This window comes from Xenopus laevis, chromosome 5L, assembly GCF_017654675.1.
Source record: "Xenopus laevis strain J_2021 chromosome 5L, Xenopus_laevis_v10.1, whole genome shotgun sequence".
Taxonomy (NCBI): domain Eukaryota; kingdom Metazoa; phylum Chordata; class Amphibia; order Anura; family Pipidae; genus Xenopus; species Xenopus laevis.
Genome location: NC_054379.1, coordinates 160,656,307 through 160,678,532, shown reverse-complemented (window position 1 = coordinate 160,678,532; position 22,226 = coordinate 160,656,307). Strand labels below are relative to the sequence as shown.

The following is a 22,226-nucleotide window of genomic DNA, read 5'->3' as shown; positions in this document are numbered from 1 at the left end:
GTGTTTAGCAAGTGAGGGAATACAGGGTTATGGGAGATAGCTCATAGTACAAGTTGATCCAGGGACTGGTCCTGTTGCATCTTGGAGTCAGGAAGGAATTTTCCCCCCTCTGAGGCAAATTGGAGAGGCGTCAAATGGGGTTTTTTGTTTCAACTGGCAGTTAGGCAGGTTACTGTATATATAGATTTAAAAGGTTGAACTTGATAGATGACTTTTTTAAAACTAACCTTCTATGTTACTGTGTATATTTCCCTTTCAGTGAACTGCATGTCCTTAAAGGAACAGTAACATCAAAATATTAAAGTGTTTTAAAGTAATAAAAATATCATGTACTGTTGCCCTGCACTGGTAAAACTGTTGTATTTGCTTCAGAAACTCTACTATAGTTTATATAAATAAGCTGCTGGGGGCAGCCATTCAAAGGAGAAAAGGCTCAGGTTACACAGCAGATAATCTCTGTAGAACATAATGGTGTTATCTGTTATCCACTATTTATACTGTGCCATATAGTCTTTTTTCAATTTCTGCCATTGCTACACAGCAGCTTGTTAAACTTTATATAAACTATAGTAGTGTTTCTGAAGCAAACACATCAGTTTTACCAGTACAGAGCAACAGTATATTATATTTCCATTACTTTAAAACACTTTAATTTTATGGTATTACTGTTCCTTTAACCACTGAGCCCTTCCTGAATATCTGAACAATATTGGGGCTTATAGAGCCAACCAGCATAAACTGTAACTCTCACAATCTGCACACAGGGTTTGTCCCACAATACTAACAGCTCTTTAGAAAATTACATCCACTGTCCTCAGACCACATATGTCAATGTCTTTATAGAAAATGAATTTACTATTTACTGGATTGTTTATGTTGTTCAAGTGTTCAAGTTCAACAACACCTTTTTTATTTAGCTACAGACATGTGCCCCTTGTTTTGTAATAATCAACAAGTTAGCCTGCCTTTGTGCTCCAGTGGCAGTGTTAAATATTCATTATAAAATAAAAAGCCTCTTTTTAAATCTTGGCTGCAGCATCTTTTTAGTTCACATTACTCAGCAGACAACACAGCATCATTATTATTTAATTAATTAATTAATTAATTAATTAATTAATTAATTAATTAATTTCAAATTGCAGATAATTGAAGTTGCAGCCAGTCAGCCAGCCACGTTCACATGAACTTCTCCTGTGCTGCAGCACACTGTGCATGGCTCCTTGGTGAAAACTAGCACCTAATCAGACTGGCGCGCGCAAAGTGACGTCACAATGGCACGTGCACCTAGAGCTGGAGCAGGCATCCACAGCGATGAATCCATTCCATGAACACATGCAGCTTGTGTTATCCTTCAGACATAGCTCCCAGCACTGTCTATAGCGTGAGCACACTGTTGCTGAATCCGTAGCTGAACTGTAGCTCCCAGAACTGCATATAGCGAGAACATTTCACATTCAGTTGGGAAAATCGGGAGCTGTCGACCCTCTTGATCGAGCTCCCAGGCATGGGGTCGCCACCCCAGCCTCAGAGGCCTTCCTGCCTCTACATAGTTGCAGCTGAACTCACTCATGAAGTACAATCATCAGAAATCCTCCACCAGTAATGGCTGACTGAGCACATGGCAATCTCCTTTTATAGGGCACAGCAGCGACACCTTGTGGCTGCTTTTGGGATCAACCATGTTGTACCAATCACAAGGGCTCTGCCCCTTAGGAAACCCTTTCTCCACCATGAGGCTCCAAATGAAAAGGGGAACATAAGCCTCAGGGTCCGTACAACTACTACTAAGTTATATATATGTTTAGGGGCACCTTGCCACCCTTAAACATTTTGCTACCCTAGGCCCGGGCCTTGGTGGCCTCTCCCCAAATACAAGCCTGAGCATTTGGCTACTGAGACTCACCTTTGCATTTTAGTGAATTATCGTAGTGGTAACACATTTCCACATGGCGAAGTGGCGCAGGGTGTAACAAAGCAATCGCTGTCATAAGGCTTTTTTTTTTTTCCAAAGTATATTCCAATGCTGTACCGTTCCTTGAAATTAATATTCACTAGCTTCTACCTTTTATTGCTGGCCTTCTCTCACATTTTCCCTGTGGCATGTAGGAATGTGCCTCCCTCCCCTGATTGAATATTTGTAGTGATGGGCGAATAAATGTCTGCGTTTCGCAGCCGGTGAATAAATTCGCGAATCAATTCGTCGGCGTCAATTTCCAATTTTCATGATTTTTTGGTGAAAATTATCGAATTTCACGATTTCAAATTTTTTTCGCGAAAACCTTCAAATGTCACGATGTTTTCCTGAACTATCGGATTTCACAATTTTTCGCCGTTTTGCGAATTTTGCAGGAAATTCACGAATTTTCACGTGAAACTGGAGAAATTCGCCCATCACTAAATATTTGCTTATCTGTTTTTCATTGGCCTTTCTCATGGCACACCGGAGCAGAGAGGTCCTTCTGAATACTGATGATTTGCTAATACTTGATTAACAGGCAAACTTTATACTCCCTTTGCTTTTCCATGAGTCCTATATTCTGAAGAAACTCTCTACATCTGTGTGTGATGTTTAAAGAAGACAAACAACAAAAGATGACAAAAAGGAGGTGAATTAAAGTGGACCTGTCATCCAGACACAAAATGCTGTATAATAAAAGTCCTTTTAAAATTAAACATGAAATCCAATTTCTATTTTTTATTAAAGCATTTATAGCTGTTGTAAACTCATTTAAAAATCTCAGCTGTCAATCAAATATTGTCTGCCCCTCCTCTATGTCTTAGGCAATTACTTTCACTTTCTGTTCAGCACTTCCTACATGTGACTGCTCTCCCCACATTCCCCAGTTCTCTTCACCATTTAATTGTGTAACCAGGGCATGGGGATGGACATCAGGTCCCACATTCTGGTGCACAAACAAGATTCTGAGATGATACAAGGCTTGTCTGAATAACAGTGTCCACAAAATGGCTCCTGCCTGCTTGTTATAATTATGAATTCCCAGACTGAAGGAAACAGGATTCAAATAATCTATATAGTGTAATTAAAGTTAATTTTGCTTGATTAATGTGATAAAATACGATTTTGAATTGTTTTCTTTTGGGTGACTGGTTGTTTTAATATCACATGGGAAGGAGGAAAGTTTCCAACACTGTATAGGGATGAAAAGAAAAGCCCAGATGGAACAGCCCCACTCTCCCCATACTATACTTGCTAATAAATTCAGACCACACTCGAAAAAGCAATTGTGTACTGCTGGGGCCCACAGGGATTTTTCCCGGTTTCCTGGTGGGCCAGTCTGACCCTGAATCTCAACAGGATGGAGAGGATGTTTGCTTAAATTAAATTAAAGACTAAGGGGCAGATTTATCAAGGGTCGAAGTGAATTTTGAGGGAATTTTCGAAGTTAAAAAATTCGATCGTACTACGATCGTACGATGAATAAAATTTTCCGACTTCGAATTCGAAAGTCGGAATATTCTATATGATGGTTGAATTTCGAAGTATTTTCCACTTTGAAATTCGACCCTTGATAAATCTGCCCCTATTAATGTGTTCCAGAATCGTGTCCAGGAAGTGGCAAATTGTGATGCGCTTGCAAAGGCGCAACTTCAACATACAGCCAGAGCTGCGGGTGATAAATCGGGCCTGGAGTGACCTTAAGCCAGGAGTCCTCAAACCTTTTTAAACAGGGGGCCTGTGTACACACACTGTGTAGGCTGTTGGGGGACCGAACTGTAGTTTGAAAAAAAACCCACAACTCAGCTCTTACCTCGGCAGTTCAAAGGGGGCCCGACTAATCCAGGAAACATAACATGTAGAAGCCATCGGGCCCAGGACAATTGTCTCCCCAGTGGCCCCCTGGTGGCAGCCCATTTTGTTTCGGCAAAAATTGCCCACCGGCAAAATGACACCGATGCCCTTTTTTTTACGTGCGACGCCAGACAAGTCTAGGAGCATCATTTCTGCGGTGAAACAAGGCAAAAAATTCGCCCATCGCTATACTGACAATCCCTTAGAGCAGGGATTTGGTTGACGGCTCCCCTTGTAACCCAAGCTAAGACTGCGACTTGTGCCGAGGGTGCATGCAAGAGGAGTACCTGGACCAGGTGAGTGGCACATTTCTAATAAACTGCTGCTCGCAGATCCTCTCTTTTCTTCGGCCCCAGCACTCCACGTCATCGCATTCCCCAGGCTGACACTAATGTCGCTGGACGTGGCCGCAGCGGGGGACGCAGTTAAATAACCTTGGAGGGCCGTGGGCTATGATTTGCAGACCCCTGCCTCAATTGGAGGCACCCAGACCTGGTGAAAGAGATTCACAATGAAGTCGGAGGTATAAATTGATCTTTCTTCTTAATTACAATATAAACAAATATTAGTCAGCATTTTGCACCAAATCAGACAGAACTGCATGGACGACCATGTGGCTAGTGATGGGGACGAATTTGTCCCATTTAGATTTGCCGGAAAATTTGCGTTTTTCCTGCGAAATTCACGAAATGGTGAAAAATTTGCGAAACGCACGTGTCAATTTGGATGCCTGAGTTTCTGGGGTTTAGCATGGGAATGCGAGTGATGTCTGTGCCTGATGGTTTAGGGACAGTATTATGGGCCTGGTCAGGAGGTGGCGTTAGTTCGAGGGTGCCCCCTGCATCAATAGGCGTAGATCAGGAAGGACTGAGCAGTGTCAAGTGCAACTATAGGAAAGTGCAAGGAGCCCATTTTGACACAGATGCTTTTAAAGAATGCGGTTTAACATGCAAATCACTACGGGAAAATGTGCGGTAATGTGTGGTCATAAATGGTCCCTATAGTCTTTATGATATAGTTTTATGATAATTTGGACCCTAGCAACCAGACGGCTGAAACTGCAACCTGGAGAGCTGCTGAATAAAACGCTAAATAACTCAAAAACCACAAATACAATTTGCGCTCAGCAAATTATTCGCCTGTTTCGTGGCAAAGTGAAACGGGATAATTTCGCCCATCACTACCTGCCGCTGCTCCAAGTCCCCCCTCCCCCACAGGGCCATCATTGGGCAACACTAAACTCACCCCATTTCATTTACCCACAAAGTGCCTTGTGACTACAGTCTAAAGCCATTTACATATGTTGCTAACAGATAATAATTCAATTTTTTTTAGGTCATACTCAAACTCAAGCACAAGTGCTACAATAGTAACATATTTGCTTTGGGCTGATCCAGGCCTGAGAATGTTGCAGGTCAGGACCATTTATTATTGTAGACTGTTTTTTGTGGTTTGTTTGTCTGTACCCAGAACACAATAAACAAAATAGAAATCAATGGCACAAAAAGAGCTGACGTTCTATTACGTACATAAATCAAACTGATGGCAACAGGCATGTATCATCTTTGATCGCGTCATTATTTCAGCCGTTCTTCTGATTGGTCACCCACAGGAAGGACAGAAATCAGACGATCTGATTGTTGGTGCAGAGGCAGGTGGCTTCGCAGCCGTCCCTTATGGAAGTGTTAGTATCACAGTAACTAACGTACTCGCTGCAGCCTGAATATTTATCTTGGTATGGACAGTAATTGGCTGAAATAGAAAAATCAATTGCTCAGTGAATTCTTAGATTATTAGATCATCGCCAAAATGTTTTTTTTTTACCACAAAACCAACCCCTCTTGCCTAGAATTGAACCCATGACTTCATATAAGGACCCACCCCCATCAGCCTTATATTGTGACATTTCTATTCTATGTGTACTGTATATTGTGAGTGGGTCCCTAAGCTCAGTAAGTGACAGCAGCACAGAGCATGTGCAGTGAATCAGCAGAAAAGAAGATGGGGAGCTACTGGGGCATCTTTGGAGACACAGATCTTTACTGCTAAAGGGCTGTGGTTGCCTTGGGCTGGTACAGAAGCACAAAACATCATGTACAACATTTCTAGCTACTTCTTTAGTTAGGCTTTAGTTCTCTTTTAAAGGGCACCTATCACAGCCAAAATCAAACACATATTAACAATCTGACCAGTACAAGCTAAACACGTTTAATCAAACTACATTTATCGTTTTTTGAAAAAACTGCAGGTTTTAAAAAAATCCCTTATTTTGTCAAATGGGTTCTTTCACTGAGGGAGGCCATATTGAGACTCTAACAGAGACTCTAATGTGCAAATTTCAGGAGCATGCTCAGATTGTAACACTGCTTTGAGTATTCTACCCAGAATGCCTTGTTTTAGTAAACTCCTCCACTAGAAGTATCAGGAGATTTCCCTATCTTGTCCCCTGCTGGTGATGTCATTATGCAAATGAAGGGCACACACTAACTTCCAGCAGGGGGCAGCACTACTGAACAGCAGCTAACACACAGGTTTGGCTGATTTGAAAATAGCTTAGAAGGGTTGATAAGCAACAAGGAATTTGAACTGAGCATGTGCGAGATTTCAGAGCTACAGTTGGCTGGGAAGATATAGGTAGGAGGAGCCAGTGAAATCCAAGATGCCTGCCTCAGCTAGAACTGCAGGGGAGATAGGGGAGATCTTGCAGAAGGAATAGTGAGCTGATCATTTACATTATACAAACAATTCTAACTGTTTTAAAAATCGGATTTCTTGAACTTTCACATAGTGTATTTACTTAGTAAATGATTTTGGTCATGATTGGTGCCCTTTAAGGGCTCCTGAATACTGATGGGCAAATTTATTCGCCACAAGCGAATTTGCAGCAAATCTCCACGTTTCACAGCCGGTGAATACATTTGCGAAATTGGCAAGAAAATTCACTTGCCAAAATTCAGCCATCCCTTTTGACGCCCGCGAATTGAAGCCGGAGTCAAATTTTTGTGTTTCACAAATTTTTCGCCAATCGCCCATCACTACTCCTGACCTTAGACTTATGATATAAGGCTGCATATTGTAGTACCCCTGCCCCTCTTCTAAAAAGAAGTGGTGGTGGTTCCTGCAAAATCTGACAGTTTTCTACTGACCTCTACATTACAACACTGGGGGTCATTTATCAACACTGGGCAAATTTGCCCCTGGGCAGTAACCCATGGTGACCAATCAGATTGCTGCATTCATTGTTCTACTTGCAGCTGGCTTTAAAAAGCTAATCACTGATTGGTTACTATAGGTAACTGCCCATGGGCAAATTTGCCCAGTGTTGATAAATGAGCCCCACTGTCTTCTAGTGTCCCCTGCAGTACAATATAATTGGCATGAACTGAGGCTTATGGCACCTTCATCATAACCCAACAATGAGATGCAACATCTGGAGGGTCTTGCACAGGAAGAGTAGTGATGGGCAAATAAATTTGCCTGGCGTGAATTTGCTGCGAATTCCCGTGTTTCGCCGGAGAAAAATTGCGTCTGAAAAGTCACTTGCGTCAAAATCGCCAAGCATCAACACTATTCGAAACTCAAGTTTCACAAATTTTTCGCGGTTTCATGAATTTTGTGGGAAATTTGCAAATTTTTCGGCGAATCAAAATAAGAGAAATTTGCCCATCACTAAAAGAGCCTTTAATATTGCTCAGGTTTATATTGGATTTTGGACACCCCCGGAATAAAGTGATAAAAACAAAGACCATGTGTGTTCAACTTACTGCAAAGGTAATTATCACAGTCTCCTGAACAGTCTGCGCACTGCTGGCCAGATTTGTACGGGGTGCTCATGGTCCTGATGATGTTTCCCCTAAAATTGTAAGACAATATCATTATGAATAGGAGCATAGAGAGAAGATATTAGGGACTGGGGTACAGCACATCACACTCTCACTACAGGTAACAGAAGATGCAACAAGGTCTTGGAAGGAAGTGTCTCTGGCTCAGATCCCCAATACTTTGCCTTTACTTCAAGGGTAAAGTTGCCTTCCCATGAAATAAGACCAGAAATGTAATAAATGAGACCAGAAGTAGATAATGGATGGTATAATAAGGGAGGGGTCTTGCATTTTGTAATCAACATGTACAGATATGGGATCTGTTATCCAGAATGCTCGGGGTCTGGAGTTTTCCAGGTAGCGGATCTTTCTGTAATTTGGATCTTCCTACCTTAAAGGATAAGTAAACCTTTAAAAAAAAGAATGTAAAATTGATGAGAGTGATATTCTAAGCACTTTTGTCATTTACATTCATTGTTTATCTTCTTTCTATTCCAAGATATTAAGGGATACATGTACTGTTAATATGAATACATTTTGTTACAACAGCGCCACCTGCTGGTCATTTTCCCACCAGTCTGACCAGCAAGTAGTCAAGGAAATTGTCAGGAGAAGGAAAGAGGCTGATGTTCTTCTGCTCAGGGAAAAAAATTAGAAACCTTTCTAAAATCTTTACTAAGCAGAACAACATCAGAGCAGCCTCTTTCTTTCTCCTAGTCAGAAAAAGATATTGGCTATAGGGTCTGAGAAAAGTATTGATTCCAAAGAGAAAAAGTCATGATAGAGACCTCTAGTGACCAAGCAGAGGTAACACATTAAAGTCCAAAAAAGTATCTATAATCATGCTATATTTAAAAAAGTGTATTTATTGTAACATTTTAAAATACAACAACATTACCCCACATGGAGCCTAATGCGTTTCATGCTTACCCAGCACTTAGTCATAGGCTATAGGCAAGAAATGCGTTAAATAAATACACTTTTTTAAATATAGCATGAGTGTAGAGAACTTTTTGGACTTTAATGTGTTACCTCTGTTTGGTCACTAGAGGTCTCTATCATGATTTTTTCCTTTGGAATCAATATTTTTCTCAGACCCTATAGCCAAAATATTTTTCTCACTAGGAGAAAGAAAGGGGCTGCTATAATGTTCTTCTGCTTAGGAAAGATTTGAGAAAGGTTTCTAATTTTATTCCTAAACAGAAAAACATCAGAGCAGCCTCTTTCTTTCTCCTGACAACTTCCTTGACTACTTGGTGGTCAGACTGGTGGGAAAATGACCAGCAGGTGGCGCTGTTGTAACAAAATTCATTCATATTAACAGCACATGTATCCCTTAATATCTTGGAAGAAAAATAAAATAACTTATGAATGTAAATGACAAAAGAGCGTAGAATTGAACCCTCATCAATTTAACATTGACTAATTTTAAAAGTTTACTTATTCTTTGTCTACTAGAAAATCATGTAAATATTAAATAAACCCAATGGGCTGGTTTTGTCTCCAATAAGGATTAATTATATCTTAGTTGGGATCAAGTACAAGCTACTGTTTTATTATTATAGAGAAAAAGGGAATCATTTTTTAAAATGTCTATGGGAGGCATCCTTTCCGTAATTTGGGGCTTTCTGGATAATCTTATACCTGTAGTAGATTCCTGCAGCTGGTCAGGTACCTGCAAAAAAAAAAGTACCCTGCAGGTTGTGGGTAGGATTTTTGGGTGCGTTTATGAGGGACGGGTTGTGGGTCTCATCTATATTTCTTCTCTAATGGTATATTATCTATATTATCTATGTTATCTATATTTTATTCCTTTTAAAAAATTGTAAAACCTTTTTCTGTCTCACCAAGTTCTGATGTTCGCAGCAACGGTGTAATGGTGGTCAGCGGGTCGCAGTTGGGGTTGCGTTTAAGGCAGTTGGATTGGGGTCAGGTTGGATAGGAGATCCAAGCTGGTAAATATGTGGGTTGCGGGTTGGGTCAGGGCCTCAAAAATTGATTCCTTGCAAAACTCTACTTAATAGTCCCATTTTCCACAAAACAGTTTCTAAATCACAGGTCTGGCAGAGGATAGAGCAGGGGCATGTCTGGGGAAGATTGGAGGCATGTCTGAAATTGTCTTATTTAAGAGGGCTGAAATTTTGGGTGTATGGAAATGTAGATTCAGGGAGATTAGTCGCCCTGCAACAAATCTCCTCTTCTTCGGGACGACTAATCTCCACGAACAGCCTCCCGTCGGCTAGAATTTAAATCGCCGGCACGATGGCACTCGGATGACTTCGTTTTCCGAAGTCATCCGAAGTTGCATCACTAGGAAACTTCGGGCAATTTCAGAAAACGAAGCGCTCCTAGTGCCATCCTTCCGGCGATTTATATTCTAGCCGGCGGGAGGCTGTTCGTGGAGATTAGTCGCCCCTAAGAAGAGGAGATTTGTCGCCCATCACTAGAGATTAGCCACCCAGTAAAATTTTCGCCATTTCACCATCTCGCTTCGCCGAAAAATTCACAAATTTCCTGCAAGATTCCCGAAATTCGCGAGACGATTGAAAAATTGAGAAATCTGAGAGTTCACGAAAAAATCGTGAAATTCTAACGTTTTCACGAAAAAATCGTGAAATTCAAACGATTTCACCAGAAAAAACGTGAAAATCGGAAATTTACGCCGGGAGATTCGCAAATCTATTCGCCGGTGGCAAAATATGGAAATTCGCAGCAAATCTCCCCAAATGTGAGCGTGTGCCCTGACGCTTAGGCATGTGCTGCTACCAAAGGTAATGCATTATGGGATCACTACGAGGATACTTTTCATTTGTATTAATTTGTTATCAAACATATAATTATCTCTGTCTTGTATTATTTGCCCCTGAGTTTCTATGTAATATGTTACTGAATCAGCTCGCAGTTTCAGCCTTGCCTAAGCCTCCATAATCACTTAGCAAGTGTCTCCTCCTCCCCAGGGATCTAACCCAGCCTTTAAGTCTCTGGTTGGATTCCAGCCCCAAAAACACATACGGGGGCTCAGCAGTCACTGGGACGAATGCCCATAAGTTGGTTTGGTCAAAGATAAGGGGGAAAAACAAACAAATCACTTACGCTGGGCAGTACTGGCAAACATAGATGTATTTGTATGTTTTTTTAGGACAGTAGGAGACAGAGCATCCCACCATATAGGAATTGTACCACATGACCTGTAAGAATAAGCAATATATGTATTAATATCCAATTAATAACTGATGTGATTACTAGCGTTCCTATCCCTTTAGAGTGGTTGTTCACCTTTGAGATTACTGTTAGTATGACATAGAGAGGGATATTCTGAGACAATTTGCAATTGGTTTTCATTTTTTATTATTTGTGGTGTTTGAGTTATTTCGCTTTTTATTCAGCAGCTCTCCAGTTTGCAATTTCAGCCACCCGGTTGCTAGGGTCCAAATCAGCCTAGCAACCAGGCATTGATTTGAATAAGAGACTGGAATATGAATAGGAGAGGGTGTAACTAGAAATAGGAGTAATAAAAAAGTAGCAGTGTCAATACATTTGTAGCCTTACAGAGCATTTGTTTTTAGATGGGGTCAGTGATCCCCATTTGAAAGCTGGAAAAAAAAGGGAAATAATTAATAAAACTGTAAAAAAAAAAATGAATAATGAAGACCAAATGAAAAGATTCTTATAATTGGCCATTCTAGAACATACTAAAAGTTAATTAAGGGTGAACCACCCTTTAATTAGTTCAGGTCTCTATCTATGTCCATCTAGTGGTCAGATCTAAGCATTACAGCATAATATAACTGCAGCTTCCACTCCTTTAAAAATGGTCTTTACTCAAAGCAAGGTGGTCACGTCTGACACTAACTTAACATGAGGGGTTAATAGGGGTGTAGTCACAATTGCATAGCTTTCAATGCCAATGTGGGTTTAGGAAAGTACAGACAAATATTATATTTTCACTAAATTCTCTCTTTTGGGAGAGCCCAACACACATGAATACACACATTATTGGCTTACTTGAGTATAATGTCCAATGACCAGACCAGGAGATTTAGGTCCAACTCCATATTCAAAGTTTTTGTACTCATCGTACCATGCTTTCATGGCCTCATCCCAAGTGGCTGGATAGGAAGCCAAGAACAGATTTTCCCCACAGCTGAAGCCTAAAAGATTTATAGAAACATTTTTGTACAAATAGGTGAAAATCAGCATTGAACGAGGCACGTGGGAATCCCACCAGCGCTTTATCCAGCAGATGGCAGCAAACTATAAAAAGAAACACGACTGGTGATCCCTTGGAACAGCACCCGGTTTAGTCATCTATTTTAGGGGGAGAAGAGCCTGAGAAGCCTATGACTAACCCAGAACTGAGGTGCTTCAGGCTGTTCTTGGTTAGGACTACCTAGGGGCAGGGCCAGGGGGCCCGGGGCCCACCAGTGCTGCTGTCTCAGGGCCCCCTTCTAACCCCTACTAGTAATTCATTGGAACAACACCAGGTTCAGTCATCTATTTTAGGGGGAGAAGAGCCTGAGAAGCCAATGACTAACCCAGAACCAAGGGGCTTCAGGCTGTTCTTGTTCTTGTTCCAACCCCTACTGAAACCCACCTTCAGAACAGCCCTTGACCAGGTGACCAGCCTGGAGAAGGGAGGTCGGCGGCAGGAACAGCAGAATTGGACAGGGAGCGGGTCTGGGCCGGTAGGGCCCACACGAAGGGTTGCCACCTTTATTAAAAAATTTTACCGGCCAGTGGGGGGGGGGCACCAAAAGGGGGCGGTCAGTGATGCTAAAAGGGGGTGGGGCTACATGACGTGCCACAAAAGGGGCGGAGCAACATCGCACAGCGCTGGAAAAAAGGTAAGTTCTTTTTGAATTGGGGGCAGACCAGGGTTTTTTTTTAAAGGGTATTACAAATTAAATGTGTAATACCGGCCCCGGCCTTGGCAGGTGTTTTACCGGCTAGGCCGGTAAAATACCGGCCGGGTGGCAACTCTACCCACAAGAGTAGGGTTGCCACCTGTCTGGATGGGCTGCCCGGGTAAAAAGTGCCTGTCCAGATTTCCATATTAGGAAATCCGGACAGGACATTTAAGTGACTGATATGGCAATTAGCCAATCGCTGATCACCACATCATCAGCCCTGCCCCTACATCACCCACCCCTCCACCGATGTCACTGCCCCGCCCCTGTTGTCACCCGGCCCACTCCCTTCCCATTTTCCCAACACAATAAAGGTGGCAACCCTACACAAGAGCCAGGACCCACCGGGTTTTTTTCCCGGTGTCCCGCCAGCCCAGTCCAACCCTGGCTAGGGTGAGTTTAGAGAGGTCTAAAGAGGTAAGAGGGCTTGAAGGGACCAGTCTCTGCGCATTACAGTTCTGAAACAGCAAAGGACTCTTCCCCAAACTGTTGCCACAAAGTAGGAGGCATTGAATTGTCAACAACGTCATTGTATGATGTAATGGCGTCTGCAATTATGGGTGTGGCTTAAACAGGCAATTGCAATAATGAGAGTATAGTATTTTACTGCTAGTTAGGAGTTGGCGAATTTGACCGGTTTCCCTTCACCAAATATTGCTGCCTGAGAAAATTATCTGAAATGCATTAAAGTCTATGGTCGACAAATTTGCTAAAAAAAAAACAAAATCTTTTTGACATACGTCATTTTTTTTCTCCCATTGGAATTTATGGGCATCATTTCCACTGCGAAACTCATCGAAAAAATTCGCTCATCCCTACTGCTAATTACAGAATCCAGTTTCTCTTACCAGGAATTGTGCGGTTATCTGGAGCGCTGTGAGAACCCGTGCAACTTGCTGACCAGTTGGCTGCATTTTGTGCCGCATCTTGGTTCCATACCTGCAAAAAAAATATGTAAGACCAGGTGATAGTTGAACAGAAGAGCCAGTAAAATTCTAACTGAGGCAAAAGACCAACTGCAGGACTGCACTTACTGAAAAAACATATGTGGTGCCTGTTAATAATGGCAGCATTGGGCAGTAGTGAAGGGCGAATAAATTCAACAGGCACAATTCATGGCAAATTTCCATGTTCCGCCGCCGGCGAATAAATTTGCTAAACTGGCGCGAAAATTTGCCGGCATCAAAAATTTTTGGACAAGTGTTGGAAAAGTCACTCGCATCAAAACCATTGCATGTAAACATTATTCAAACGCCCACTGACTTTAACGCCGCCGTCAAAATTGGCGCAGGAGTCAAAATTTGCGTTTCACACAATTACTCATTGAATGTTTTGGGTCTGTGTACCAGTCGAAGGCCGCAACCGCCCCTTAAGATTTGTGCCCCAAAAGATGCCCCCAGTAGCTCCCCATTTTTTTAGCACATCCTCTGAGCTCCTGACACTTAAGTTCTAAATATAAAATAGTGTAAATAGTTATAATACTTTTTACACTTTAGTTCCCCTTTAAAGCCAGTATTGCCTGGTACAGTATTTTCTTACCATTTTCAGCATGTTCTGGGCAGTGGGAGACGCATTTCTCCTGTAGGCATTGTGGGCATCAATAATGATCTGTCTGACGGTGGAATTATCAGTCGATATAGAGGAAAATGGGGGATCCGTCTGCAAAAGTGATTAAGTTATTCAACAAATGGTCAGAAGTTTCCCAGCAGCCCCTCTTCCATCTATTGCTCTGATTATATCTCTGTATCTAGAATTTAGTGACTGTGCCAGGTAAGGTACTAATTTGTCCCATTCCATAGAAATGAATTTACTAATATGGGTGCTAAACTGTTACTAGCAACAACCAATCAGAAATCAGCTTTGATTAGTTTATAAGCAGTTATGAAATTAATTCAAAGATCGTATTGATTGCTACAGGAGACTGCACCACGTATGTTACGATTTCTTTGCCAGTCTCTATTAGGGATGGCCGAATTTGACCTGTTAAGTTTCGCCAAAAATTTGCCACCGGCGAAATGTCGCCGACGCCCATTAAAGTCTATGGGCGTAATTTTTTCGGCGAAACAAGGCGAAAAAATTCACCCATACCTATCCCACGCATATGTTAAACTGGACATTGAGATACATATATATATATACTGTATATATATATATATATATATAATACACAAAAGCTTTGAATATCTTGTAAATTATATCCTTATAAACGGTGAGTTCTGATGTCATCAGTTATAAACGGTGAGTTCTGATGTCATTTCTGTCACATGACTCACTGAAACTTGTGTATTATAATAAATAAAGTACCCCCTGTTGAAAAATATGAGGATATTAGAAGTCGCCTCGGAGTTCCATGATCTGTATAAAAACACTCGGCCTTCGGCCTCGTGTTTTTATATGGTCATGAAACTCCTCGGTAACTTATAATATCCTTATATTTTACAAGAGGGGGTACTTTATTCACTATATATATCTGTTGCTGGAGTCCTGTTGTGTGACAAGAACCAAGAATATAGTAATAATACAATGATCCGGTCACTTACCGACTCAACTGCATCTTTCATGAATGCCACAATACACAGGACAGCAACCAGCATCATTTTCCTGGTAAAAAGGTAAAAATAAAGGGAATTGTGTTGAAAACCGACAGTATGGGTTAGTGGGAAAATATGATCAGAATAGAAGCAAGCTTGGGTAAAAATCAACTGAGTGTGGCCTAAAAATATTTTGATTTCCGTATTGGAAATGTTGGAAACATTGGTTTATATCAGGGGTAGTGATGGGTGAATTTATTTGCCAGGCGCAAATTCACGGCAAATTTTCGTGAGTCGAAAAACTGGCACCGGCATAGAAAAATGGACGCCGGAGTCAAAAACGAGACGCTGGCGCCGTTTCGTGAATTTTTCGCCGTTTCGCAAAATTTGCAAATTTTTCGGCGAAACGGCGCAAATTAGCCCATCACTAATCAGGGGTGTAATTACAGAGGACGCAGACCCTGCAGCTGCAAAGGGGCCCAGGAGGTATAGGAGACCCATGAGACGCTAATTCATATACAGTTTCAATAAATATTGGTAAAACAAGTCAACCTCTAGATATTTTGGCGGCCTGAAAAATAATTTGCTGTAGGGCACAATGATATCTAGTTCCACCACTGGTTCCTATGCACATTTATACTGCCATTATCTGCTCCCCAGAGGTGTATTCCTTGTAATAAGCACAAGGGTTGGGCATGTATTTAAAGGCACATATACATTATATCTGATCATAACTGTTGCTGGGTCTTATTGTATTTTATCTTTGGCGGGCTGAGCCCTTCATCGGGTAGTCTCACCCCAGACCCAAGCACTCTCTCCTGCTGCAACAAGGTCTTGGAAGGAAGTGTCTCTGGCTCAGATCCCCCACACTTTGCCTTAACATCAAGAGTAATGGCGACTGCCCATAAAATAAGACCAAAAATGTAATAAATGAGACCAGAAGTAGATAATGGATAATGTATTAAGGGAAGGGGTCGGCACTTTATAATATCCATGTATGGGATCTGTTATCCAGAATGCTCAGGACCTGCAGATTCCGGATAATGGATCTGTCCCTAATTTGGATCTTCATACCTTACGTCTACTAGAAAATCCTGAAATAAACCCAATTGGCTGGTTTTGCCTCCAATAAGGATTAATTATATCTTAGTTGGGATCAAGTACAAACTACTGTTTTATTATTACACAGAAAAAGGAAATCATTTGTAAACATTTGGATTATTTAGCGAATTTACCACGAAATTCGTGAAACGGCGAAAAATTTACGAAATGCATTGAAGTCAAATAATTTTGACGCCCGCGACAATGAAGTCATTCTGACGCGCGCCCACATTTTTTTGCCGTGGTGGACTTGCTTAACACAGTTTTGTTAGTTAAAAGAAACAATGTTTATTTAAGGAATGATTTATCAAAGTAATTGCGATATTTATAGAATAGAAATAATCCTAACGCATAATTCACAAACTTCTCTTAAGCGATAAAAGCATAAAGTAGTGCGATAATTACTGTGAAATTTAACATCTCCTAGGAGTAGGCGTTACTAAATGACATCAGATGGATTAATAGCGAAAGAAGTAGTGAGGGGCTGTAGGGCAGCAATTAAAGGTCTTTTTAAGGAGTTTAGGCCCTGGAACGGTGAAACTTCACTTTTTCACAAACGGTAGTTTCCAGAAAGCTGAAGTTGAAGGGGCAGATTTATCAAAGGTTGAAGTAATTTTTGGGTACTTCGACCATCGAATAGTCCAACTTCAATTCGAAGTTGAAAAAAACTTGAAGTACTGTCTCTTTAAAACTTCGACTTCGACCATTCACCACCTAAAAGCTGCCGAAGTGCTGTTTTGAATCATTCAAGTTTTCGGGCAAAACACTCTGAAAAAAACTCGAACATCAAACAGGCTGTTAACCTCTTCAAATGGTTGAAGGGACCTCTGACATTGACTCCTACATGATCTCGACAGGTTGTAGATGGCGTATTTTCAGAGCTATTTCCAGGGTCGGAGTAGAATAAATCTTGAAAAATTTGAGTATTTTTTTTTAAAAAAAAAATTAACCTGAATATGTGAGTTTGCACCAAAAAAGCCAAGTCGAAAGCTTGAATTTTCGTGAAAAAAAAAAACAACTGGAACCTTAATAAATCTGTCCCCGAGTGAATGGATCATTAATTCTAAAAGTATAAGAAGTGAGGCATTCTAAAAATAACACTCACTAGGGCTCATTTATAAACTTCGCATAGGGCAGAATGATTCACACAATGAAAATATTTGCCATGCGCATGGTTGTATTTATAAAGCTGGATAAGACTGGTGTACTTAGGGGCAGATTTATCAAGGGTCGAAATAAAAATTCAAAGTACAAAAATTCGAATTTCGAGCCATTTTTCGAGTATCGAATAGGCCAAACTTCGATTTGAATCTGGAAAAAATGATACTATTCGAATATCGAAATTTATCATGTGCTGTCTCTTTAAAACTTCGACTTCGACCATTCGCCATCTACAATCTACCGAATTGCTGTTTTACCCTATGGGGGAAAAACTTTGAATCGAAGTAGATCGAATACGATCTTATTTCAATTCAAATGATTCAAACACAGCCTATTTACCCACAGAAAAAAAATTAGATTTTTGAAATAAATTTCGGTTGGTCTTTTTTTTCCTTTGAATTTCGAGGTTATGGGAGTTAAAAAAACTACCATTACTTCGAAATTCGACCCTTGATAAATCTGCCTCTAAATGGGCAAACCGAATTTTTTTTTCGCACTGCGAATGTCCATAAGAGCTTTTGAAATATGGCAAAAAAATGCAAATTGCAAATACTCTACGTTTAAGTTGTGCCACAACTTTGGTGGCAAATTGCGAATTTAAGTTACCGTCAACGTTATTTTCGCGCACAACCACCTTGCACACTGGGCGCACTCACACAAACAAACCCCGGTCTCATTCACAAAAATGTATTCACAATGCGAATTTGCAAAAAAAAAAACGGAAAGACGGGCAGAGCAGTGCAATATTTTAGCTTTCAGGAAAAAACACGGGAATTTCAACCGTTTTCGAATAAATATGTGATGCAAAAACTTTATAAATGACCCCAACTGCCTTTTGCGAATCGGCCCCGTTGAATGCAATGCGTTTGGTCGTGTTTGCTGGAATTTCACAGTTTTGCTGATTGTTCCTGGGATTTTTGCCAAATAGGGGCAGTTTGACGCATCTCTCTCTCTCTCTCTCTCTCTCTCTCTCTCTCTCTCTCTCTCTTTCTCTATCTCTCTCTCTCTCTCTCTCTCTCTCTCTCTCTCTCTCTCTCTCTCTCTCTCTCTCTCTCTCTTTCTCTCTCTCTCTCTCTCTCTCTCTCTCTCTCTCTTTCTCTATCTCTCTCTCTCTCTCTCTCTCTCTCTCTCTCTCTCTCTCTCTATACGTTTCTAGGAGTAAAGACAAGTGGAGTAAAGCATAGAATAGTACAGTGTAACCTACCTGTGTGTGTGTGTCGGGAGCAGGTGCAGCTCAATAATCTGTGTGTAGATGTGAGCGAGATGCTGAAGAGGAGGAGGAGGAGTATAAATATATATATAGAGTCTCCCAGTTATGTCCCCATGTAAAGCCTTTTAAACGGCACATTCTTTAGCAGTGCCTGAGGGCAAGTCTGAGATTAGGAAGGTGCAGGGACACAAGGGTCTCCGTATTGTACAATAGTAACAAGGTGCAGCTGTGACCCAGCCTACAGGCCCAGCGAATCAGTTATTTACACCTCCCCCACTTAGTGACAGCACCGTTGCGTGACATAACCAAACAATGACAGAGAAAACAAAAAACTGCACATCAGGTTACACATAAACAAGGAGGAGACCAGTTTTTTTACATTTGCACAGAAGAAACAAATTTTCCATCATTTTTTTTACAGCTGCCTTTAATGATCGATGGATGAATAAATTCACCAGGCGCGAATTCGCAACGATTTTCCGTGTTTCGCCGCCGCCGAATAAATTCGCGAAACAGCTACGAAAATTCGCCAGCGTCGCAAAAATTGTGGATGCTCGTCGGAGAAGTCGCTCACGTCAAAACCATCACACGTCAATGTTATTTGGGCACCCGTTGACTTTAATGCCAGCGAGCGTCAAAATACGAGTTTCATGAATTTTTCACCATTTAGCAGGAAATTTGAGGATTTTTTCGGCGAAACGGGACAATTTTGCCCATCGCTACTCATATGAGATAAAGGAATATTTGCACTTTCATTGAGATATGAGCCAATATCTCATATTTTAAATTCCCCCAGATCTGTATTGAGAATAATTCAAGCCATTGGGCTAATGAAGGAAAACCATCTGATCAGAGCGGATCCAAAACCATCTGCACAATGTATTAAAGGGGTTGTTCATCTTTATATTAACTTTTAGTATGATGTAGACGGTGATATTCTGAGATATTTTGTAATTGGTTTTCATTTTTTAATATTTGGGGTTTTTGAGTTACTTAGCTTTTTATTCAGCAGCTCTCCAGTTTGCAATGGCCAAAATTGACGCGCGTCAAAATAATTTTGATGCCCATTGACTTTGAGAATTTTTCGCCGTTTCGCAAATTTCGCGGGACAGATTCCCCCATCGCTACTTGTGGCCTTTAGGGCAGAGATCAAAACAAGCCTATATAGAGAGAAATATGCATGACATTCATTGTTGAATGAAAAAAAGAGCTATTTTTGAAGCTTGCTCATAGTCTGTACAGAGAGATCCCATAGAACTATGGCAGCATAGGTATTCCCTGTACTAAGCACAATTCTGCAGGAACAGTCCCCTAAATTTGCTCATAGTCTGTACAGAGAGATCCCATAAAATTATGGCAGCATAGGTATTCCCTGTACTAAGCACAATTCACCAGGAACAGTCCACTAAGTTTGCTCATAGTCTGTACAGAGAGATCCCATAGAACTATGGCAGCATAGGTATTCCCCTGTACTAAGCACAATTCAGCAGGAACAGTCCCCTACATTTGCTCATAGTCTGTACAGAGAGATCCCATACAACTATGAAAGCATAGGTATTCCCTGTACTAAGCACAATTCAGCAGGAACAGTCCCCTGAGTTTGCTTATAGTCTGTACAGAGAGATCCCATAAAACTATGGCAGCATAGGTATTCCCCTGTACTAAGCACAATTCAGCAGGAACAGTTCCCTAAGTTTCCTCATAGTCTGTACAGAGAGATCCCATAAAACTATGGCAGCATAGGTATCCCCTGTACAAAGCACAATTCAGCAGGAACAGTCCCCTACCTTTTCTCATAGTCTGTACAGAGAGATCCCATACAACTATGACAGCATAGGTATTCCTCTGTACTAAGCACAATTCAGCAGGAACAGTCCCCTAAGTTTGCTCATAGTCTGTACAGAGAGATCCCATAAAACTATTGCAGCATAGATATTCCCCTGTACTAAGCACAATTCTGCAGGAACAGTCCCTATGTTTTCTCATCATAGTCTGTACAGAGAGATCCCATAAAACTATGGCAGCATAGGTATTCCCTGTACTAAGCACAATTCAGCAGGAAAAGCCCCTTAGTTTTTTCATAGTCTGTACAGAGAGAGATATTCCCCTGTACTAAGTATGTTTTTTTCCATGCTGTTGAGACAACACTTAGGGTTAAGGTCAGTAGAATTCAGATATGTGGTTTTGCTTTCTTCCAGAGAACAATCAACAATATTTAGCCGACTGAAAATCAGCTGTAGGCGATACTGGCGTGTACCAAGTCTACCATGTAACTGGAGATTCCTGTAATACAGTATCTTTGTATAGGCATGGGATCACAAAAACAATCCTATTGGGTTTATTTAACTTTTAGTGGTAGGTATTCTGTATAACAGGTCCCATACTGGTACCATGAAAAATACATTTTGAATTAACTTCTACCCAAGTGGGAGCTGGAAGAAAGCTGGAAGAATGTGAAATTTTCATTGTTGCAATAGAAATGTATTTATGTCATTAAACTAGTAAAATGTTATCAAATCTGCATTCTCAACTTTTTCGAATTTAAGTTTTCAGAGATTTTTCAGTTGAAAAAAAATCTCAAAAACTAGAATAAAATATTTCAGCAGCTAAAACCCGACAAGCATTTATAGAAATCAGATATCTAAATTTTCTTTTGATTTTCAGTTTTCTGAACTCAAATTTTCAAGAATTTGAATTTTTTTAAATTATATATATATATATATATATATATATATATATATATATATATATATATATATATATATATATATATATATATATATATATATATATATATATTTGGGTGAAGAATATATTCATCATTCAAGGTATATTTTTTTTAGCTTTTTGAGAATGAATTGAAGAATGTGATTTTGGCAAAAAAACTTGAAATTTCTTTTCACATCAGATTTTTAAAAAAACAAAAAAAAATTATTTATCTCCAGCTATAGCTAGAGCTTGTGTTTGAAATTAAAAAAGAAGAAATGAATTACGTGCTACCAAGTTGTGGGTGAAATGTCTAAATATTATTGCTATGGTGGTGTGGAGAAGAAAAGAAAACCATACTAGAACTTGAAGAAAAATGAGATGGAACAGGACCTCACATTTGGGGGGGGGGGGGGGTTCTGGTACCCTCCCTGACTGATTGTAGATGCCCTGCCAGCACACACAGGGGCAGTTCACAAAAGGTACTTTTGGGGGTCGATGCCACGATGGATGAAATAATTCAGGTAGAGTGTTAGTTTATATGGAGGGTTGAGGTTCACCATGGCTCTTGGAAACAACCTCACCTGCAGTTGTCACTGAGCAGCAGCTCCAGGAAGATTATGTTCCATCTAGGCTTGTGATTGTGACTTTGGGAGAAGATACTGATTTTAAGCAGACCTTTCTTTAGAGGCAACTGCCGAGGTCTTCTCCACTAGTTAGGGGGCATCAGAGAAAGCAGGAATCATGGAAACCATGGTCTCAATAGATTCAGGTAGTATCTGGCGGGTGTTGAGTAGGGATGTAGCGAACCGCCGATAATGTGTTCGCGAACGCCGTTCGCGAACACCGGCAAAAATTGCGAACAGTTCGCGAACAGTTCGCGAACTTCGAACATCCGAAAATCGTTCGATTCGAACGATCGAAGGATTTTAATCGTTCGATCGAACGATTTTAGTTCGAATCGAACGAAAATCGTTC

The 22,226-nt window shown here is 40.7% G+C and overlaps 1 protein-coding gene across 2 annotated transcripts; it reads right to left on the bottom strand.

Annotated features, from left to right (window-relative positions):
• Window positions 1-4,335: 4,335 nt before the first annotated feature.
• On the bottom strand, window positions 4,336-18,717 carry crisp1.3.L (cysteine-rich secretory protein 1 gene 3 L homeolog). 2 transcript variants are annotated; one of them, XM_041563599.1, is made up of 8 exons: window positions 18,542-18,717; window positions 15,080-15,143; window positions 14,079-14,198; window positions 13,388-13,478; window positions 11,638-11,783; window positions 10,726-10,820; window positions 7,576-7,664; window positions 4,336-5,563 (listed from the first exon to the last, which is right to left on the bottom strand). In XM_041563599.1, the coding sequence occupies exons 2-8, from the start codon at window positions 15,134-15,136 to the stop codon at window positions 5,436-5,438; spliced, it is 726 nt and encodes a 241-aa protein (XP_041419533.1). In that variant the 5' UTR covers window positions 15,137-15,143; window positions 18,542-18,717; the 3' UTR covers window positions 4,336-5,435. The 2 variants fall into 2 exon arrangements, with proteins under 2 accessions (XP_041419533.1, XP_018119582.1); XM_018264093.2 differs by having other exon boundaries at window positions 15,080-15,140; window positions 18,537-18,716.
• Between the last annotated feature and the right edge of the window lie 3,509 nt (window positions 18,718-22,226).